The 21,172-nt window shown below is 41.7% G+C and overlaps 1 protein-coding gene across 1 annotated transcript in view; it reads left to right on the top strand.

The window, feature by feature from the left end:
- Positions 1 to 21,172, top strand: part of cad (carbamoyl-phosphate synthetase 2, aspartate transcarbamylase, and dihydroorotase) — a 41,626-nt gene that overhangs the window by 6,843 nt on the left and 13,611 nt on the right. Inside the window, exons 6-32 of the mRNA XM_055232233.1 lie at positions 99 to 288; positions 3,564 to 3,749; positions 4,053 to 4,162; positions 4,250 to 4,392; positions 4,775 to 4,906; positions 5,228 to 5,461; positions 5,760 to 5,981; positions 6,258 to 6,446; positions 7,168 to 7,292; positions 7,686 to 7,819; positions 8,890 to 9,002; positions 9,413 to 9,577; positions 9,707 to 9,792; positions 10,733 to 10,979; positions 11,147 to 11,245; positions 11,703 to 11,927; positions 12,292 to 12,474; positions 12,965 to 13,183; positions 14,210 to 14,377; positions 16,202 to 16,384; positions 16,608 to 16,712; positions 16,928 to 17,173; positions 17,800 to 17,881; positions 18,459 to 18,625; positions 19,931 to 20,095; positions 20,244 to 20,375; positions 20,935 to 21,136. Of these exons, the coding sequence (XP_055088208.1) occupies positions 99 to 288; positions 3,564 to 3,749; positions 4,053 to 4,162; positions 4,250 to 4,392; positions 4,775 to 4,906; positions 5,228 to 5,461; positions 5,760 to 5,981; positions 6,258 to 6,446; positions 7,168 to 7,292; positions 7,686 to 7,819; positions 8,890 to 9,002; positions 9,413 to 9,577; positions 9,707 to 9,792; positions 10,733 to 10,979; positions 11,147 to 11,245; positions 11,703 to 11,927; positions 12,292 to 12,474; positions 12,965 to 13,183; positions 14,210 to 14,377; positions 16,202 to 16,384; positions 16,608 to 16,712; positions 16,928 to 17,173; positions 17,800 to 17,881; positions 18,459 to 18,625; positions 19,931 to 20,095; positions 20,244 to 20,375; positions 20,935 to 21,136 (4,452 nt within the window). The remainder of the gene's footprint in view (positions 1 to 98; positions 289 to 3,563; positions 3,750 to 4,052; positions 4,163 to 4,249; positions 4,393 to 4,774; positions 4,907 to 5,227; positions 5,462 to 5,759; positions 5,982 to 6,257; positions 6,447 to 7,167; positions 7,293 to 7,685; positions 7,820 to 8,889; positions 9,003 to 9,412; positions 9,578 to 9,706; positions 9,793 to 10,732; positions 10,980 to 11,146; positions 11,246 to 11,702; positions 11,928 to 12,291; positions 12,475 to 12,964; positions 13,184 to 14,209; positions 14,378 to 16,201; positions 16,385 to 16,607; positions 16,713 to 16,927; positions 17,174 to 17,799; positions 17,882 to 18,458; positions 18,626 to 19,930; positions 20,096 to 20,243; positions 20,376 to 20,934; positions 21,137 to 21,172) is intronic.

Below are 21,172 nucleotides of genomic sequence, written 5' to 3'. Positions count from 1 at the left end.
CCAAAAAGTGACAGTGTTGCTTTAAACTGGATTAAAACTCGTTCTGCTTTCATAGAACTCTTGTGGCTGTTCATTTATATTTTTCATATTCGTTGCAGATTTTGACGGTCTGTTCATCAGTAACGGACCCGGAGACCCTCAGCTTTGCTCCACCACCATAGAAAACCTTCGTAAAGTCCTGGCCCTAAACCAGAACCAGGATCATAACCAGACTAAGCCTGTGTTTGGGATCTGCCTGGGACACCAGCTGCTGTCTCTGGTCATCGGAGCAAAGACCTACAAGTTAAAGTCAGTATTTCATCATTCACATAATCATCATCTTTGTAGGAGTAATGCAACTGGAGAAAGGGAGAGAAGGAGGAGAGAGCAGAGGGGTAGAGGGACAGGGGGTAGAGTAGAGGGACAGGGGGTAGAGTAGAGGGACAGGGGGTAGAGTAGAGGGACAGGGGGTAGAGTAGAGGGACAGGGGGTAGAGTAGAGGGACAGGGGGTAGAGTAGAGGGACAGGGGGTAGAGTAGAGGGACAGGGGGTAGAGTAGAGGGACAGGGGGTAGAGTAGAGGGGCAGGGGGGAGAGTAGAGGGGCAGGGGGGAGAGTAGAGGGGCAGGGGGGAGAGTAGAGGGGCAGGGGGGAGAGTAGAGGGGCAGGGGGGAGAGTAGAGGGGTTAGAAGGGCAGGGGGGAGGGTAGAGTAGTGCTGTTTAGGCCTAGGACAATATTCAAATTTGGTGTTGCGATTATCATGGCCAAAATAATTGCAATAAACGATTATATCATGATAATAAAGTTACTGACAACTTAGAAAAATATTATGGATATAAGTCATTTTAATTGTAATATTAAGAATAGGTTCCATGTTTAAACAACTGTTATAGTATAGTACTTTGTTATAAGTGACAACAACAAGAAATTGGCATTCATTCTGTATACATTATAATGTGCAATGTATTTTTTTAAATTCATATACATTACGATAATAATTGTATTTTTTTTTACAATTCACTATGAACCGGATATTCTGTGTTCTGAATAAAGATTGAATTGAGTAGAACAATGATCTAGAAGAGAACATGGCGAAGCAGTTTTTTTTTTGGCACATTCTGGTGATATAATGCCGATAATCTCTGATTATCACGATTACATAAAAAGTCCCATGAATGATTATAGTCGACCCTTTTTATCACGATAAATGATATAATTGTTTATTGTCCTATTCCTAGTGCTGTTGCACCAATACAAACCTAACTGTGCGACTGATACAATTTTATTATTGTTTCTGACGTCGGCCTCCTGAACAAACGCTCATGTTTCCTTCCCTCGTCTCCTCGGAGATATTAATATGGCTCATTTGATTGACAGCTGAAAAATGGAGGATCAAGGAGAGGAATCTAGGAGAGGGAGAAAAGGAAACAGAAATGAGATGCGGCCCCTAAAACAGAATGTCTTTCTGTTGTCTGTCCCCCTGAGCCTGTGCTTTGGGAGCAGTGAGGTTGTTTTGGTTCAGGCAGAGTAAACCAAAGCCCCTTCTCTGGGTGTGAACAGAAACATTTGATGTTGAAGGTCACTGAGGCTGCATCAGGTTCCCAGAGCTCAGAGGAATGTGGAAGCCATTTTCCTGTGAGACGGTTTAAATAATACTCCATGTATCAGCTCATCTCGGTCCTTTCATTATGCTTCATAGAACAGACATGTCTTTATGATTTACAGTAACAAGATTAAAGTGCCTTTGACTGGTTCAGCTACTCATTTAACCAAAACACTGTCAAATGTTTTGTCAAATCTTAAATACAATGATCTTAAAAAAAATTTTCTCAGTTTGTCGAGGTTTCAAATTTTACTTCCTGGGTGAACATCATGACGTCACACTAGGGCAGTGCTTCTCAATTATTTTCCATCATGCCCCCCTATAAAGAAGAAAAAATTTTGCGCCCCCCCCAAAAAAAAAAAAAATAAAATAAATGAAATGATATAATGAAATTTAATTAAATAAAAAATAAAATTAAATAACTAAATGACTAAATTTTAATGACTAAATTAAAATTAAATAAATATCAAAATAATACATTAAAATTAAATAAATATCAAATTAAAACAAGTAATTTAGCAATTTGGGACGCCACCTTACATGATGCTCGGTGCTTGCTGCTTTAAGTGACATTCACAAAGCGGATGATTGTTGTTAATGTTTGGCACGTTTACGCTGAAAAAACTCCAGCGTCTTATCAGCGTGACTGAGATGTAATGAGGTGGCGCCTTAACTTATTTGGCTTCATACTGTCCGCTGCCACAGTAGACACCGGTCTGTCCTCGTGTCCCACCGGAGTCACGGTGAAGCCACGTGCTAAATACGCTTCATCAGACTTCCTCGTCTTATTTTTCGGGTGACTTTACCTCCGTCTATCTCTGCCTTTCTTTTCATCCCTGTTAAAATGTTTTCCATAGTGTCTCTTTAGCAAAAGTGTTTCTTGTTCACTGCCCTGTGTCACGATCTGTTCGCTCTCTCCTGCTCTTTGCTGTGTGCGCGCTGTGTACAGCGCGTACAGTACTACAATGTCATACGCGGAGTCATACGCGCCCCCCACGGCATCTCACCGCGCCCCACTATTTGAGAACCACTGCACTAGGGGAACTATTACCCAGCAACCATGTAGTACACTGGGCCAAAACTCATCCAGTGTCACAGAAATTATGATTTGACAAATAAAAAACACCTTTATTTTTTTGTGATGTAAGTGTTGAATAAATATTTGTTGTGTAAATTCTGCCGAGCATTTGGACAGAATCTATAGTCCTATAGTGTGATGTCATTATACAGAAACTGTAATTTTAAACATATTTTAATACTTTATTCTTAAATCCTTTTTAAGACTGGTATAAACCTATACTTTATATTTACAACAGGTTTTATCCCACCAATTAAAGTACAAATGAGAGAATCGTCAAAGCCTGTCATACGCATTTTAATCATAATCTAATCATAATCGTAATTTTAAATGTGCACAATGAGCAATGAAACACTAGGACTTAGTTTGCACCTGTAATGAGTCATAGAAATTGTGAATTAAACCAAAAATAACCCAAAATTTCCCAGTAGTGCAAAGACAATGTACACCCAACAAACATTAACCCTGAAAACATATTGTTCCAGCTTTTATAAATTGAACGATAAGTCGATATTTTCATAACAGGCCTAAACTGAATTGTATTATTAAAATCTCAAACGTCATATTAATCTTATGGTTTAAAATCCATTGAGCTGACAACATTTCATGTCTTTGCGGTTTAATAAAATCACTACTTTTTGAAGCTATTGTGAAAAAATCATTTCGCATTTGTTTATTCACATTGACAGAGAAGATCCTTGACTTTGTGCCAGTTTTTATTCATGTGGATAGGTCCAGTAATTATAGAGATATTAACCATAAACCCGGTCAAAGGTCAACAGATCTGCATCTGACACACACAGAGAACTCCACCTGAGAGTTCTGACCTGTCTCTGCTTAATCTCTACAGTGTGCTGATCACAAAAATCGTATTGTGAAAAAATCACTTTTGTTTGTTCTCAGATATGGAAATCGAGGCCATAACCAGCCGTGCATCCACAAAGGCACTGAACGCTGCTTCATCACGAGTCAGAACCATGGATTCGCCGTCGACCCCGAGACCCTACCCCCCGACTGGGACGTCCTGTTCACCAACGCCAACGACCACAGCAACGAGGGGATAGTCCACAATGAGCTACCCATGTTCAGGTACTGCCACCTGACCCTCTCCTCTGCATCTCCTGCTCCACCTGACCCTCTCCTCTGCATCTCCTGCTCCACCTGACCCTCTCCTCTGCATCTCCTTCGCCATCGGACCCTCTCCTCTGCATCTCCTTCGCCATCGGACCCTCTCCTCTGCATCTCCTTCGCCATCGGACCCTCTCCTCTGCATCTCCTTCGCCATCGGACCCTCTCCTCTGCATCTCCTTCGCCATCGGACCCTCTTCTGCATCTCCTGCTCCATCTGACCCTCTCCCCTGCATCCTTTCTTACCCTTACCTTTCTTTACAGTGTGCAGTTCCACCCGGAGCACATGGCTGGCCCTACAGACCTGGTGTCTCTGTTTGATGTGTTTCTGGAGACTGTTCGTGAACACAAAGAGGGAAAAGTTACGAAAACAGGTACTGACGCCTTGTGCCGTTGAACTATTTTAGTTAAGTGCTATAATTCTGACCCTGAATTGTTCTGATAAACTGTACTTTCTCCAGTGAAGCAGCATCTGATGGAGCACTTGACCTACTCCGCTGCCCCCAAACCCGAAGACGTCGTCCGGCCTCGCAAAGTCCTGATCTTGGGCTCTGGAGGTCTGTCCATTGGGCAGGCTGGAGAGTTCGACTACTCCGGGTCTCAGGTCTGAATTTGGCTAATGCTAATCATGAACATAAGTTATCTTTTAATGTACTCATCTATATCTCAAAAAGGGAATGGAAAGAAGAGTAATCGTATTAAGCCTTCTTAGGTAGCCTATATTATTAAACAAACACACAAAGTCACACTTTTATCTGTAAATACACACCAATACTGTTCCACTGTTAGAGCAGAGAGCTTCACTCACTGTAATGTGACAGTTACGCTTGGACAGTTTTTTATAATGGCTTAACATTTGGACACAGTTTAAACTCCTCATTCAGCCATTTCCAGAGCCTCACCCCACAGACCCAAACACAAAAACTTTTACTCATAGTATGTACTTTACCATGCTTAAAGTTTGACGTTCCTCTTTCTAATTTCAGGCAATCAAAGCTCTGAAGGAGGAGAGAGTCCAGACGGTTCTGATAAATCCAAACATTGCTACGGTTCAGACCTCCAAAGGTTTAGCTGATAAAGTCTACTTCCTGCCCATTACCGCGGACTATGTCACCCAGGTCAGTCTACAGAGACCCCGAAGGGAGAATGCAAAAGGATTGTGTGAAATAAACTCTACTATTTTATACATTTTACAAAGAATTTTCAAATTTTGTTATATTTTACAATAAGTAGGACCATATGCCTCTATAGATACTGTAGTATTGTTCTATTTGGCCTGTTGAGCCTCTAGTTTACAGATATTGCTCACTGTTGCTTATTTGATAAAACAAATATAGAACAAATATTATACAGTGTTGTTGTTGCCATTTCTGGAATGATATCCAAATATGGCTGTGACCAAAATAAAGAAATCTTAACACTTCACTTCCTGTATGCAGGTGATCAACAACGAGCGTCCGGACGGTGTGCTGTTGACCTTTGGGGGTCAAACGGCACTGAATTGTGGCGTGGAGTTGACGAAACGCGGCGTTTTAGAGCGGTACAAAGTGAAAGTGCTCGGGACGCCTGTGTCCTCCATCGAGATGACAGAAGACCGGAAGATCTTTGTGGAGAAGATGGAGGAAATCAATGAACATGTGGCTCCTAGTGAAGCAGCCTTCTCTGTGGAGCAGGTGAGACGCTCAATCTTTCCCTCTCCTCTGCATCTTCTGCTCTATCTGACCCTCTGCATCCTCTGCTCCACTCATCTGACTAACTTCTCTGCATCCTTGGCTCCTCTGACCTTTTCTTTTGCATTGTCTCCTCTATCTTACCCTCTGCTCCTTTGACTCTCTCTTCTGCATCCTCTGATCCATCTGACCCTTTTCTCTGCATCTTCTGCATCCTCTGACTCTGTCCTCTGCTCCTCTGACTTTCTCCTCTGTTCCTCTGATCCCCTCTGACCCACTCCTCTGCTTCTCTCTCTTTCAGGCTGTAGCAGCAGCAGAGCGGTTGGGGTATCCGGTCCTGGTGCGTTCGGCCTTTGCTCTGGGAGGACTTGGCTCTGGATTTGCAAACACTCGGGAGGAACTGACCTCTTTGGCCACTTCTGCGTTTGCTCACACATCTCAGGTCCTGGTTGACAAATCTCTGAAAGGCTGGAAGGAGATCGAGTATGAGGTTGTGAGAGATGCCTACGACAACTGCATCACGGTGAGTAACAAATCTGTAAAACAACTAGAATTGTAGAATTGTCCAATGCTTTCATTCAGTATTTTTTTAGCTCTTAGAAACCATTATTTGTAAAATATTTGCTCCAAAAAATCATAACAAACCTAGATGTACATGAAAAGTAAAGATGAGCAATCACCCAAGGGTCGACTACACTTTTATTTATGGAAAAAATACAAAGTTACTGAATGTTGCTTTACTGATCACAGTGTTGGGTGTCTGTTGTTTTGTGTTTTCTGGGTGTATTTTCTGATTTAGGTGTGCAACATGGAGAACATCGATCCTTTGGGCATCCACACAGGGGAGTCCATTGTAGTGGCTCCCAGTCAGACCCTGAACGATCGCGAGTACAACATGCTCCGCAACACCGCCATTAAAGTCATCAGACACCTGGGCATTGTGGGAGAGTGCAACATCCAGTATGCCCTCAACCCTGAATCTGAGCAGGTACGAACCCGGGGTGTGAATGGGTATGAATGTGTATGAACCCAGGGTGTGAATGGGTTTGAACCCCAGCCCAGAGTCTGAACAGGTATGAACAGGTAACATCAAAGTCATCAGGCACCTGGGCATCGTGAAAGACTGCAACATCCAGTACACCCTCAAAACAGTGTATGAACAGGAACAACCCAGAGTGTGAGTGAGCAGCTGTTCTGTAAGGGAAATGGAAAAACAGAGGCCCGAATCATTTGTTCCAGAAGTGAAATCATATATCATAGAAAAGTATTATTGCACATTGGAAGCTAATCAGGTATGCAGTTTATAGCTACCATCTGTAATTAGACCAACCATCTATAATTTGGCCAACCCCCTCCCCTGTTTTAATCTCGCATATCACCAGTATGTTACTGCTGTCTGATAGTGTGCCTGCTTTGGTTTAATAAAAGACCAGAGAGCATAAGTGAGCCTGAACAAAGGCCAAGTGAGAGGAGGAGCCAGTTGAGGGGGTGTCCAGTTGAGGGGAGGGGGCTAGGTGAGGGGCGGTGATGGCGGCTTTAAGACAATGAAGTTCAAAAAATTAAGTTTATTCTTTTACTATTCAAAAATATTAAGAGCACAAACACAGCAGAATGTATTAGTAATACAAGAATAAAAATCTGTATGAAAAAGTATCAGTTTTATATTTCAGTATCTTCATGGTCTAATTTGTGTTTGTGTTTATTTCCAGTACTACATCATTGAAGTGAACGCCCGTCTGTCGCGCAGCTCCGCTCTGGCGTCTAAGGCCACAGGTTACCCTCTGGCTTATGTGGCGGCTAAACTGGGGCTCGGGATCCCATTGCCACGGCTCAAGTAAGAGCGCCCACTGCTGGGGGTGTATATACACACATTTAATGGCCACTGAGACCTGGAGGTATATTCCAGACCTGTACATTATTTTATACTGCACAAATGACTGATGTATCCAGAGTAGATTACAAAGGCATAATATACAGGAAAAAATTACATTCTACAGTCAAATAAACAAGTAAAATACGTTTCCCCATTTTATTTTAAATTCAAATATCACTCTCCACTTAAAGGTGCAATATGCAACTTTTCTGCTGGGGGTCTGCCACCGGATTGTGTCTATGAAGATCTGCTTATCTGGAAAGTTCCACAGTATTGCTACACTGTAGTGTGGTGCATGGTTGGCCATCTTTAAATGTGAGATTGAATGTGTTTATTTACTCTTTAACTTGTTAGAAATTCTGTGACAAACTCGACCACGGCAAACTTTGAACCGAGTTTGGACTACTGTGTGGTGAAGGTACCGCGTTGGGACCTGAGCAAGTTCCTCCGAGTGTCCACCAAAATCGGCTCTTCGATGAAGAGCGTGGGTGAGTATAACAGAATATTCATTAATGAGACTGTACTCTGACCATAATACACAGTCAAGCTATCATAGAGTCTAGATGTCTCATGTCGTCTTCTGATAGATGCACAGCCCTTCAATATGTCTCTCATTACGGCACTCTACAAAGGTTATTGAAACTCTCACCAGGGCTTGGATAGGCAATACCATGTGTGACAATGCTGTGTGTTGAATGTTCAAGTCCCCCTGGCCTTTGTGATTTGTAATAAACTTCTTTCAGACTGTCTCCTGCCTTTTCATCTATATTCTATGAAGTCTGTGTAATCCCTTAGTCATCCAGGTCTGATCCATAACAAAAGACGAAGTTTGAATCTATCAACTTGACAAATTTCAGATAAGTCACTTACTATTTATGCAGATAGTGCACAGTGGATGTATTTTGACCTCTATACAATATGTCTGTTCTGAAGAAGACAGATTTTGCTCAAATACAAGGGAAAAAAAATCTGGTACAGGGCCTTTAATGTGTCACAGCCTGCAAGCGGAGAAAGTCGACAAACTTGTAACCTGCCTGGAAATTTACAGAAAGTTGGGACAGGAGTTACGCTGGATAACGACATTTTCATCTCTGGTGGACAAATCCCACTCAACAACTCCTTCACAAATTACAGAAAGAGCAGAAAACTCCAAGCAATTTTCCATTCAGGCAATAGCTTATTCTAGTTCGACGCGCAGCAAAATGAGTGGGCTCCCAAGACTCCGGTGCTTTGCGCTAGGACTCTGGTGTATTGTGGTGCTCATGCAAGCCGCTTCTTCAGTTTTGTTCAAAACTGAAGCGGCTTGGGTGAGCAGTGAAACGTGTTCACTCCTACAACAATTTGTCCAGTTGACAGATTTAAACTTTGTCTTTTGCTATATATTCTATGAACTACTTGTAAAAGTTGTGTAACAATGACCAGCATACAGTTTGACCTGATAACATTAGTGATTATTCTGTTATTCCCTAACATGAGTGACAGATTCTGAAACAGGAGCTCAATATTTGTATCTTTTATTATTTAAGTCTTTGTGTCTGTGTGTGTGTGGTCTATCCAGGGGAGGTGATGGCTATCGGGCGCAGCTTTGAGGAGGCATTTCAGAAAGCTCTCAGGATGGTGGACGAGAACTGTGTGGGCTTTGACCACACCATCAAACCTGCCTCAGAGAAGGTGAAAGATACTGGGATCTAAATAAAGACCTGATGTTATGGAAAGTCGACTTTTTGGAGTGTTCTACCACGTTTATGACATTGTTCCCTCATCAAAAACATCTCTGAAGAGGTTTTAGACGCTATCCATGCGTGTTTGAGTATTTTTGCGATCTCTCCTGGACCCTATCTGAGCTTACAGTGAGCTGTAAGATTTCCATCGCCGCATAGCATTTTCAAAACGATAAAAGGAAACATGGTGATCTAAATATGCTATGTGTTAGCAAATAATACACCATAGAAGTAAAATACCTCCTGTTTTAGAAATGGTGGATACCAAAAAAATTCTCCAGAAATTGAGCCTTTTAAAAAAAGTTTATGTAAATGATTTTTCATCTGTATAAATATTGTGTACATGTGTATTTTGTTCAGGAGCTGCAGATGCCCACAGACAAGCGCATCTTTGTGCTGGCCTCTGCACTCAGAGAAGGATACTCTGTGGAGAAACTCTACGAACTCACAAAAATTGACCGCTGGTTTTTGCACAAAATGAAGAATATCGCCGACCACGAGAGGCTCCTCGAGACCTACAACCAGGTTCGAAATGATCACATTTACTGTTTACGGGTCAAATCCTACAGACCTTGGTTCTTAGTGTTTGACCCCTAGTGTATTTTTGACCTGTTGGATTTGTAGCATTTGACCCTTACCCTCTGCCTCCTTCAGGATGAGAGTGCGATGCCCCTGGAGGTCATGAGAAAGGCCAAGCAGCTCGGGTTCTCAGACAAACAGATTGCTCTGGCTGTGCAGAGGTGGGTCAAACAGACACCAACAGGGATCAGGGAATGTTGTTGTTTCTTTTTAGAATAGAGAATAGAATAGAATGCATTTATTGTCACTATACATATGTACAACACCATACACATTTTATTGTGTTTTCTGTTGTTAGACTTTAATCTGAGGTTATTTTAACACACTTTGACCACAAAGAGGTTAGCTGGACCTACAACAGCTTCCAGCTAAATTCCAGTCAAATCAGATTATGTTAAAATAAAGCTCATATTAAAATCTAATTTGAGTAAGAGCTTCAGACAGAGCAATGCCTCCAGTAAGAATCACATCCTCAGATGTTGATGATCAACTGCAAAGTATCAGTATTAGTTTTTTCACATTTGTAAGACTGAAAAAAATAGTTCAACCCCTTTTTAGAATGCAGAGGGTACATCACTCTCCAAAGACTGTGCTGCCTCTTGGCCAGGACTCCCTTGAAAAAGAGGTTTTTAATCTCAATGGGACCTTCCTGGTTAAATAAAGGTTAAATAAAAAAAATAAAAAAAAGATATGTTTATTCATTTCAGTCTTACAACCTTTTCTGTTATTAACAATTGACACTTTGCATCTGGTGTGATGCTAACTGGATGTACGGCTCTGTCTGAGGCGGTGTCACTGAAGTTAGTTTTACAGTTGGTCCCTCACAGTTTTTGTCTAAACTCTAAACACTTTTGTATTGATCACAGGCTCCTGAAAATGTGTTTCAATTCAATTTGTATTTCTTTTTCCCCATACTATCTTAAACACTTTGCCAGTGTTTTGTAATGTGTATCACCAAAGTAATTGATGACCATTCCACCATACACATACATGTAGAACATCCTCTGCCATTATGTCATTGCAAAGCATCAATAAAAATGTCCTATGCAAACTGCACACCCATGCATAATAGTAAAGTGTTTCCTCTGCTTCCCCCTACAGCACAGAGCTGGCAGTGCGGCGGTTGCGTTCACAATGGTCCATTCTTCCTGTGGTGAAGCAGATCGATACAGTGGCAGCAGAGTGGCCGGCTCACACTAACTACCTGTACCTGACCTACCATGGCTCCGACCACGACCTGATCTTTGACCTGCAGCATGTCATGGTCATCGGCTCCGGCGTTTACCGCATCGGTAGTAGCGTGGAGTTCGATTGGTGCGCGGTTGGCTGCATCACCGAACTGCGCAGGGTCAGTGATAAGAACACGGATACATTTTACCTGTTTTATTTACAGTGTTAATGGGTTCTCAATCTAAACATATTTGGAGTTTAGCTTGATTAACTCTCCTCATATTAAAGTTTTGTTCTTTTTGTCTCTCCATGGTTTGTATTAAAGTTTAGTTTTTTTTGTTGCAGATGGGGTATAAGACTATCATGGTGAACTATAACCCAGAGACCGTTAGCACAGACTACGACATGTGTGACCGACTCTACTTCGATGAGATCTCCTTCGAGGTGAGACTTTTAGAATGCAAATCAAAACATTTGGTTTTATGTTCTTTTAGTGGCAACTGGTTAACAAAAAACTAAGAATTACGTAAATGTCTGCCAAAGAGATGCATTTAATGTCTTGAGTTCACATCGTAGATTTTCAGAATTGCAGATGAAGAGCAGGTCTATTACTCAAGCTCAACCTCACTGAGCTGCAGAGGCTGCACTAGCACTGATTCATGATTGACTGCAGGTGCTGGGGTTTAGGTAGTGACCATTCACATCAGAGAAAGTCCTGGATTTCAGCATTCTGCTTTCTGACTATAATTGATTATAATACATAATGAGGTAGACATAAGTCATGTTTATGAAGATGGGTCATGTTTATGAAATTTTAAATAAAAATCCTACATAGTTCCTTTAACCTAAACTATACATTAAACAAGAATTTAAAATTATTAAATTGTGTTCTCCCTCCCAGACTGTGATGGACATTTACGAGCGTGAAAACCCAGAGGGTGTGATCCTGTCCATGGGCGGACAGCTGCCCAATAACATCGCCATGTCTCTACACCGACAGCAGTGCCGCATCCTGGGTACCTCCCCTGAGTTCATCGACAACGCAGAAAACAGGTTTAAGTTCTCCAGGATGTTGGACGCCATCGGGATCAGCCAGCCACGGTGGAAGGAGCTGTCCGATACTGAGGTAACAGAGCAGTGTACTACAGGCGTTTACTGTTATTTGAGTTTGGCACCCACAGTGTCATTTGCTTTTGAGTCCAACTTGCAGTTTTGTACACTTCCAAAACCCTCTTGTGGTTAGAAACTCCTGTAACCGCAGCTGGTCTGGGCAGACTGTCAGAAGAGAGGTTGCCAATCTGTCTCATCTGCCCCTATGACCACTGAGCTCCAAGTATATTTGTATTCTTACTCTTGCACACGCTCTCTGCGTGCGCCTGCGTGCGCCTGCTGGGGTTGGTCTGTGTCTCTTTCTGTGTGTCTCGATCTGCAGTGTAGTTTATCTACTGTCTCCAGTCTGCAGTGTTTTTACATGACTTCTCTCTCTCCAGTCTGCAGTCGGTTTCTGTGAGTCTGTGGGATACCCTTGCCTGGTTCGTCCTTCGTATGTTCTGAGTGGAGCCGCAATGAACGTAGCGTATTCAGACTCAGACCTGGTCAAGTTCCTGAGCAACGCTGTGGCCGTATCCAAGGAGCATCCAGTGGTCATATCCAAGTTCATCCAGGAGGCAAAAGTCAGGAGAGCCACCACAGATGCATGCACAAGTTTCTATACCAGAGATGCACGCAGAAGGGCTCAGACTGATCTTACGCACTGTACCTGATTTTTACTTATCTTAAAAATGTGTAAAACAGCTAACTTATCTAAAACGTATCCTCACTTCCATAACTCATTACTAGCATGCTAATTATTCCCCACAATAAACACAAGGTGACTTTTAAATGATCGTAATTGTACTTATTGGTATCTGGACTACACAGAAACTAAAGCACATGCCAAAATAGGTTGTATAAAAAAGACACTAAGAAATGTTATTTAGGAATAGTACACTTTATTTATACATGGCGGACTTGTTTTGTTTATTAAAACCTTTTAGGTGAATAGTGTGATTTAAAATGTGCAAATCAAAACATAATGATCCATGAGTGACAGAGATTAGAACTACAGAGCAGACATAAGCACAATAGTATGATTTATTATTTGTTATGTTTTGGTCCCTTCAGGAGATCGATGTGGACGCAGTGGCTCTGGACGGGGTGGTTTTGGCCATCGCTGTCTCTGAACATGTGGAGAACGCTGGAGTTCATTCTGGGGATGCTACACTGGTCACCCCTCCCCAGGACCTCAACCAGAAAACCATCGACCGAATAAAGAGTATTGTCCATGCCATCGGTCAGGAGCTGCAGGTCACTGGACCCTTCAACCTGCAGCTCATTGCTAAGGTACAAAAGCATGGAAACTTGATATTATATAATTATTTATGTACACATTAGCAATAACTACCTAAAACTGTTTAATATCATCTGAAAACAATACGATATCGATTTAAAAGGCACATTTTCAGCAGCCTGTGATCAATACCAGCGTTCATGGTCCTGTTTAGGGGTTTGATTTTCAACAAAGTGAGAGTGACTCATTGAAAAACTGTTGGCTAATGCTAGCTAGCGTCTGACTGTAATGTTATTTGAGAGGGATTAACAGCACAAATCAGCTCACCTATTGTAGTTTCAACTAAGTCAGTTCTTTTTGGTCAAATTGTATTAAAACAAAGCTCAGATTAAAGTGTAACAGAGCTTGAGACAGAGCAGTGCCTGCAGTTAGCATCATGTTGATGACATCAGCTGCAAAGTATCAGTAGGTTCACGCAACATCAGAACATTGTAGAGTTCTAATAGTTTAAACTGAACTGGAGGACACATTCGATTTCTGCAACTCATCGTGAAGGCACGAGTTCACCAAGATCAAAGGAAATATGTTTAATCCAGTTCTATTTCAGGCTGTGTCATCGTCCCGTCACCCGTTTCTGTTCAACCCCATCCTCAGACCCAAAACAAACAAGAAATAGGGCAATTCAGAAAGTGCTCGTAGGAGTTTGATGACCCATTGTGGACATGAATGATTATGCAGTATATAATGATAAGCAGATTCTCATCCTCAAATGGACTAAACCAAAGTTTGATTTTTCAAAGTTTGTTCTGCTGTACTGTTGCTTCGACTCATCAGATTCAGGTATTTGTAATGATGTTTCATCTTTTCCCTATTTCAGCGAGGGCTGTTCCAGATGAATATCTAGAACTCACTTCAGGTTAAGTTTAGACCTCTACAAACATGTTCTGAAATATGTGGGATTTTTGTATTTGTTTAGTCTTAAATGTTGCTCCTGGACTTAATTACAATGTGCACTGTGAACTGAATCTAGATTTGAAAATTTGAAATTTAAATTGAATCAAATTGTGTATTGTTTCTAGGACGACCAGCTGAAGGTGATCGAGTGTAACGTTCGGGTGTCACGCTCGTTTCCGTTCGTTTCTAAGACTCTGGGCGTCGACCTGGTTGCCCTGGCGACGGAGGCCATAATGGGCGAGGAGGTGGAGCCTGTGGGACTGATGACGGGAAAGGGAGTGGTCGGAGTCAAGGTGAGACTGAACCAGGACCGAGGCAGTGTTCATTTTCACTTTAGTCTTTTTTAATTTTTACAACAGCGTATGAGGGTCACGTAAAAAACTAATAATCGGTTTTACGAGAATAAAATTGTAACATTTTGACATTAAAGTCGTAACTTTACAAAAATAATGTCACAATTGTCTGAGAATAGAGTTGTAAGTTTACAAGAATAAAGTCCTAGTCAAAGTAAAGACATAATTTATCCAGATTTAGGGGCAAGAGCATTTCTCCACCACGACCAGAGTGCAAAAGAATGACCCTATTTGAATTAAAAGATTAAATAAAAACCTAAGTACGATAGATTTTAATATTTAAAATGCCAGCAATATAAATTTCTACAACTGTTGAATCATCATATGCCTCTGCATGTAGCTGATCGCTTCTGGGCAGGACACCGACAGGTGGAGGAGTATTTGTGAATTTCACCAGATCTACTCCCTTGACATTGAGCTTTCTATACTCGTTTACACTTGTTTGTGGAACTGTGCTCTCAGGCAGTAGCAGCTCTTGTTTACGCAGTGTACCTGGAACCTCCACGGATACAGGCTGTATGCAGTGCACCTGAAATCTCCACGGACACAGGCTGTATGTAGTGTACCAGACCCTGTACTGGGGAACAGCGAGGACAGTCTGCTGTGTCGATTCTACATAAAAAATTTGGGATCAGGGACAGAAACCAGCTTCAGCTCTGTGTATTAAACGAAACTGTGACCATCTGGAGACAAACGGGACAGCGCACTGGCAACAGAGATTATGTTACATTATAATGGGTGTGTAAACCTGGGGCTGCCCAGAGATCACTGCTCCATAAGCCCATAATGAGGGCTGAAGTTATCTACAATGAACACATCTTTTAAATGGTGATTGTGCAAAGTGCCCATGTTTAGAAAAGTAAAGAAGTGAAGCTGAGCGGAGTCTGGGTATGTGCTGAGACTCCTCCACCTGTTTGTGGCTCGGAGCACAGCCTGTGTCCTGCATCTGGTCACTCCATGAGGAGGAAATGTAGCCTCATTCAACAGTTTGTGATTGATGCGTACGAGTGGAGAGGTGGAGTTCTCATACCTTGCAAATTTATGTGATGTGTAAAATGTCAGTATTTTAAAGTTTGATATCCTTAATGGGCATTTATTTAAGCTTTTCACTCATCCAAGCTCCAGTCTTTTGCAGTCTGCTTCATTTTGATTCGGCGTCGAGCCCTAAGTCATGAAATGTCGACTTTATTTTTGACTAAATTGCATATTTTCTTGGCTACAATGTTATTCTTGTAAAATTGTGATAATTATTCTCGTAAACTTTTTCTGTCTCCGACTTTATTCTCGATAAATTATGACATTAACGTTGAACTGTTATGACTTTATTCTTGTAGTGCACGCATAATAAATTTGTGACTGATATACTCTGCTGTAGGTTTTGGTCCAGATTGAGTCAAATGATTTAGTTTTAGTCTAGTTTAAGATGTCACGCTCCTTTTTTTTCTTTTTTTTTTTTTTTCTTTTATTATTTTAAAAAATTAAAATAAATGCAATTTCTTCATGGGACATGTACAGACATGTTGTTGGATAGTCTGGTTTTCGACTCTGGGATTGAAAAATGAATGCTGGATCTTGTCTTCTCTCTCGTTTCATTTACGTTTAGTTTAATATTTTTTATTTATTAAATTGTCTGTACTTTTAATCAACAAAAAGATCTATTTTTAGTCATAGTTTTAGTCATCAAACAGGATATTGACGAAAGCTATGACAAAAAGTCAACAAAAACCAGGCTCAGTTCATGCTTTAGTCCATTGTGTGCTGTAGGTTCCCCAGTTCTCATTTTCGCGCCTGGCCGGAGCAGACGTGGTTCTGGGTGTGGAGATGACGAGCACTGGGGAGGTGGCCTGTTTTGGGGAGGACCGTTATGAGGCGTATCTGAAGGCCATGCTCTCCACCGGCTTCAAGATCCCGAAGAAGAACATCCTGCTCTCCATCGGCAGCTACAAGGTACAGAGCGATCAAGGGTGGGCTCATGGTACGAATGTGACTGAATGCGGGCAGATCTGGTGTTATTATTTTGCTACTCCCTAAATCAAGATATGAACAATAATAACCGACCAGTCACCTCGGCTTCATTTGCCATAGCCGAACACTATGGGTGACGTCATACTCCCTCATTTCACTTCTTTGTAAAGTCTATGGTCCAGACTAACTCCATCGTGTCTTTCAGAATAAAAGTGAGCTGCTGCCCACGGTTCAGGCTCTGGAGTCTTTGGGGTACGACCTCTATGCCAGTCTGGGCACCGCTGACTTCTATACCGAGCATGGGGTCAAGGTGAGACTGTGCAACATTCAGCATTAGGGCTGAGCAATATGGCAATAATCAAATTGCAATCTCATTCATTTTACAATCAGCTATTATGTTGTAATTCACCATTTCTGTTTATATGCGCAAACATACGCTTTTCCTTCTCTCCTTCCTCCTTTTCCTTCTTCCTTCACTGTCCCTCCTCTGTACCATATATTCACTCTCCCTCCTCTTCTTCCCAGGTGACAGCAGTGGACTGGCCTTTCGAGGAGGAGGACAGTGAGTTCCCTGCTAAAGACAAACAGCCCAGTATCATGGACTATCTGGAGGAGAACCACTTTGACCTGGTCATAAACCTCTCCATGAGGAACAGTGGGGGGCGCCGTCTCTCCTCTTTCGTCACTAAAGGATACAGAACCAGGAGGATGGCCGTTGATTACTCTGTACCGCTCATCATCGATATCAAGTGCACCAAGCTCTTTGTGCAGGTGAGAGGGAAATTAACTGGTTGGGTGGTCAAAAGTATTGAGAATCTGAAAATCAGCTATCGATACTTCAACAGTCCCATTGACAGCACAGAAATGAACCTTCCCTGAATAAGTTTATAATGATGTCTCTCTGTATGTTTAACAAGTATAAGATACATAGACTAGTATACACCCATGGACCACTATGAACCTACCGGACACTGAGGGATTACACACACGGGAATAGGACACAAAGTACAACATGTAATGTGGAAAATCATGGTCTACTGTCTAAAGAGTGTTTTTTTTGTGTGTGTGTGTTTTGTTTGTTTTTTTCTCGTGGTATCAGAATCAGTATTGAGTCAATTCCTATTCCTTAATATCGAAATTGTTTGAAATGTGTGTATTGTGACATTACCTGTGGGTTTTAGGAAAGAGGAGACCGATTTTCTACTGTTGTGAGATTTGAAATTGTATTTAGTAGACATTGTGGTCTTTAAAACAAATACATCTATTTCAGTGTCTTGCTTTTCATATGCAGGTTTGTTATTTAGACTCTGTTCTTCTGTGGTGGTATAACACCAAAATGCTACAGGAAACCATTAAAATGAGTAAGATTAACATTTAAAAACATATTTTTTCTTTAGGCTCTGCATCAGATCGGTCACAGTCCTCCAGTGAAGACGCACGTGGACAGTATGACATCACAGACTCTGGTCCGACTGCCCGGTGCGTGACACTCAGTTTTATTTTCTATATTTAAACTGAAGGGTGACTATATGTTACAGAGGATGGTGCAGAGGAGGAAGAAAGGATGTGTGGTGCAAAAGAGGGACAGAGGATGTATGGGACAGAGGATGTGTAGTGCAGAGGAGGGAAAGAGGATGTGTAGTGCAGAGGAGGGACAGAGGATGTATGGTACAGAGGAGGGACAGAGGAAGGACGGGATGTGTGGTGCAAAGGAGTGTAGAAAGATGCTGAGATTGGAGCTGCCAGGAAATGGGAGGTCTAGCGGAAGTTCAAAAAGAAACGTATCCTCTAACTCGGTCTCTTTTCTAACCCTCTGGTCCTCCTCTAGTCCTAATAGATGCCCAAGTTCACCTGCAGGAGCCTGTAGCATTTGATAAGGGGGACTTTTCATTGGTCTCTATTCTTCCTTTAACCCTCTCTATCCCTCTTCTAAGCCTCTGGTCCTTCTCTAGGCCTGATAGATGTGCATGTTCACCATCTGGAGCTTGGAGCATTGCATAAGGAGGACTTTTCTTTGGGCTGTGTTCCTCCTCCAACCCTCTCTCTCCTCCTCTAGGTCTGATAGACGTGCATGTTCACCTTCGGGAGCCCGGAGCGCTGCATAAGGAGGACTTTTCTTCGGGCACTGCTGCGGCTCTGGCTGGAGGGGTCACTCTGGTCTGTGCGATGCCCAACACGTCGCCCGCAGTGACGGACGCCAGCTCCCTCGCCCTGGTGCAGAAGGTGAGTAAAGGAGGCTACCCAAACCCTATTGTTTAAAATAGACTGCATCATTAAAAGGCCTTTTTTGTACCCTCTACAGCTAAAATCTTGGCTTATTACAAAAATCTGCCCACCATTTTCAAAGAAAAATTAATATTGAGCCCCAAAATATAATGTTCCATCTTTCATATATTGAAGGTCGATATAGTGATGATCATGACCAGCCTAGCCACATGCCACAACACTATTTCAATTATGACCCATAAAAGTGAATACAATTTGAACAGCTCTAACTTGGGGTTTTGTTTCATACATACACGGTTGAAGATTGTGGTTTAGAAGCTAGCAGCTATTGCTTCTTTATTGCTCAGTGTTAGTTCTTGGTAACTTTGTTGTGCTGTGACTGAATTACTATTATTTTCTGGCCAAAAATGTAAAAGAAGGGAGTATTATCCAGTGCGATTATTTAGTTTTTTTCTACCATGTTACAATGTTCCTTCATCCAAAACATGCCTGAAGAGGTTTCAGATGTCATCCATGCTCCAATTATATGCACTATTATACAGTGGTCCCTGGTTTATTACGGGGGTTACGTTCTAAAAATAACCAGCAATAGGAAAAACTCACATTTTATAGACTTTTCTCAGACAGGCATTAACATTTTCTCACATTTCTCTTGTTTAATTAATTAATAGTGACTCACGGTTCCTCTGACTGTGCCTCTTTGTTTTGGCGCCGCTCCGCTGTAGTGTCGATCGAACATTTATCTAAATTTTGCTGAACACATTCTGTACTGTACAGGAGACATGTCACGGAGGAGAGTGATTGACAATGGTCTACAGTCCCTTAGGCAATCTGGACACAATGCACGTTCATACACTGTAAAAAATGCATGTAAAATTGCAATAGAAAATCCGCTAAACAGCACGACCCACGAAAAGTGAACCTTGATATATAGTGAGGGACTACTGTACACGATTATACATGACATAAATATGCAAAAACATGACACAAAACTCTACACAGCAACTTGACAAACCTGATGTGATGTGCCGTAGTTTCATTATCGGGATGCACGTTAATTATATTATGATTATGTGCCAGTGCTCTGAAGGGGGAGCAATTAATAAATATAAAAATATGTTAATATATTCTTTTTGGTGAATATAAAATTTTCAAACAATAAAAGGTAACATGTTATGTGTTAGCAGTTAAAGCCCCATAGAAGTAAAATACCCCTTCTTTAATAAAGCAAAATTCAGCATATAATCTTGTACCTTCAAATCTGATCTGTATCCCTTCTCTCCCGTCTTTGTTCCTCCTCAGTTGGCTAAGGCCGGTTGTCGTTGTGACTACGCTCTGTACTTGGGAGCAGCCTCAGACAATGCTTCCTCTCTCCCTGGCATCGCTCACCAGGCAGTTGGACTCAAAATGTACTTGAACGATACCTACTCCACTCTCAAGATGGACAATGTGTCTTTGTGGATGGAGGTCGGTCATCCTCTGCATCCTCTGCCCTTCTCCTCATCTCCCCCGTATTCACTGTCCCTCCTCTATACCATATATTCAGTGCTCTTCCTCTGCACTATATATTTCCTTCTCTGTACCATATATTCACTGGTTGTTTTTCCTCCTGTAGCATTTTGAAAAGTGGCCAAAGTCTCTCCCAATTGTTGCTCATGCGGAAAAGCAGACTGTGGCAGCCATTTTGATGGTGGCTCAGCTTTATCAAAGGCCGGTGCACATCTGTCACGTCGCTCGCAAAGAGGAGGTACTACCTTCAGTTCAACAGAGCGGGTTCACTATTTAAGCTTACTTTGTCAATAAATATTATGTTTTTGTTTAGTTTTTTTGGTCAAATAACTTTTCAATATTTTTCTAAGATTATTTTAATGGGTGCTATACTAATGGGTTTCTGCTTCATATAATATACGGAACACTTTTTTCTACTCACTTTGCTCTAGCTGAGATCTTGGCTATTAACAGTTTACCTTACGACTAGCGATTATGTAAAATAATAAAATAATAATAAAAAAAAGTCTTGTCTTGTAAAGCCCTAGTTTCCTTGATCAAATATTACATCAAATTAAGATGCACAAGATTAGAGAGGACTTATTTTGCAAAATGATTTTTATATTGAACTTAGACAAAACAGGATTACTCAAACATATAGGAATCAATTCAACACTCAAGATTTGAGCTCTACTTTTTTTTCAAATAATTGCAACTGAGGCCCTGTTCCGATCTCCACTCTACACACTTCAGTGTAGTGTGCATTTTTGATTTTGCATAATACCCCATCTTTAAAGCTCCTTTGTGGTTTTGTTCAGATCCTGTTGATCCGTGCAGCAAAGCAGAAGGGTGTGCAGGTTACATGTGAGGTGGCTCCTCATCACCTGTTTCTCTGTGAAGACGACGTCACTGAGATCGGACCAGGGCGAGCTCAGGTCAGACCCGCGCTTGCCTCTAAAGAGGACCAGGGGGCTCTGTGGGACAACATGGATATCATAGATTGCTTCGCCACAGACCACGGTAACTATGCGAACGAGACCTGGACTCGACTAGAGG

The sequence above is a fragment of the Periophthalmus magnuspinnatus genome, chromosome 24, assembly GCF_009829125.3.
Source record: "Periophthalmus magnuspinnatus isolate fPerMag1 chromosome 24, fPerMag1.2.pri, whole genome shotgun sequence".
Taxonomy (NCBI): Eukaryota; Metazoa; Chordata; class Actinopteri; order Gobiiformes; family Gobiidae; genus Periophthalmus; species Periophthalmus magnuspinnatus.
This window is presented reverse-complemented; position numbering and strand designations above follow the sequence as displayed.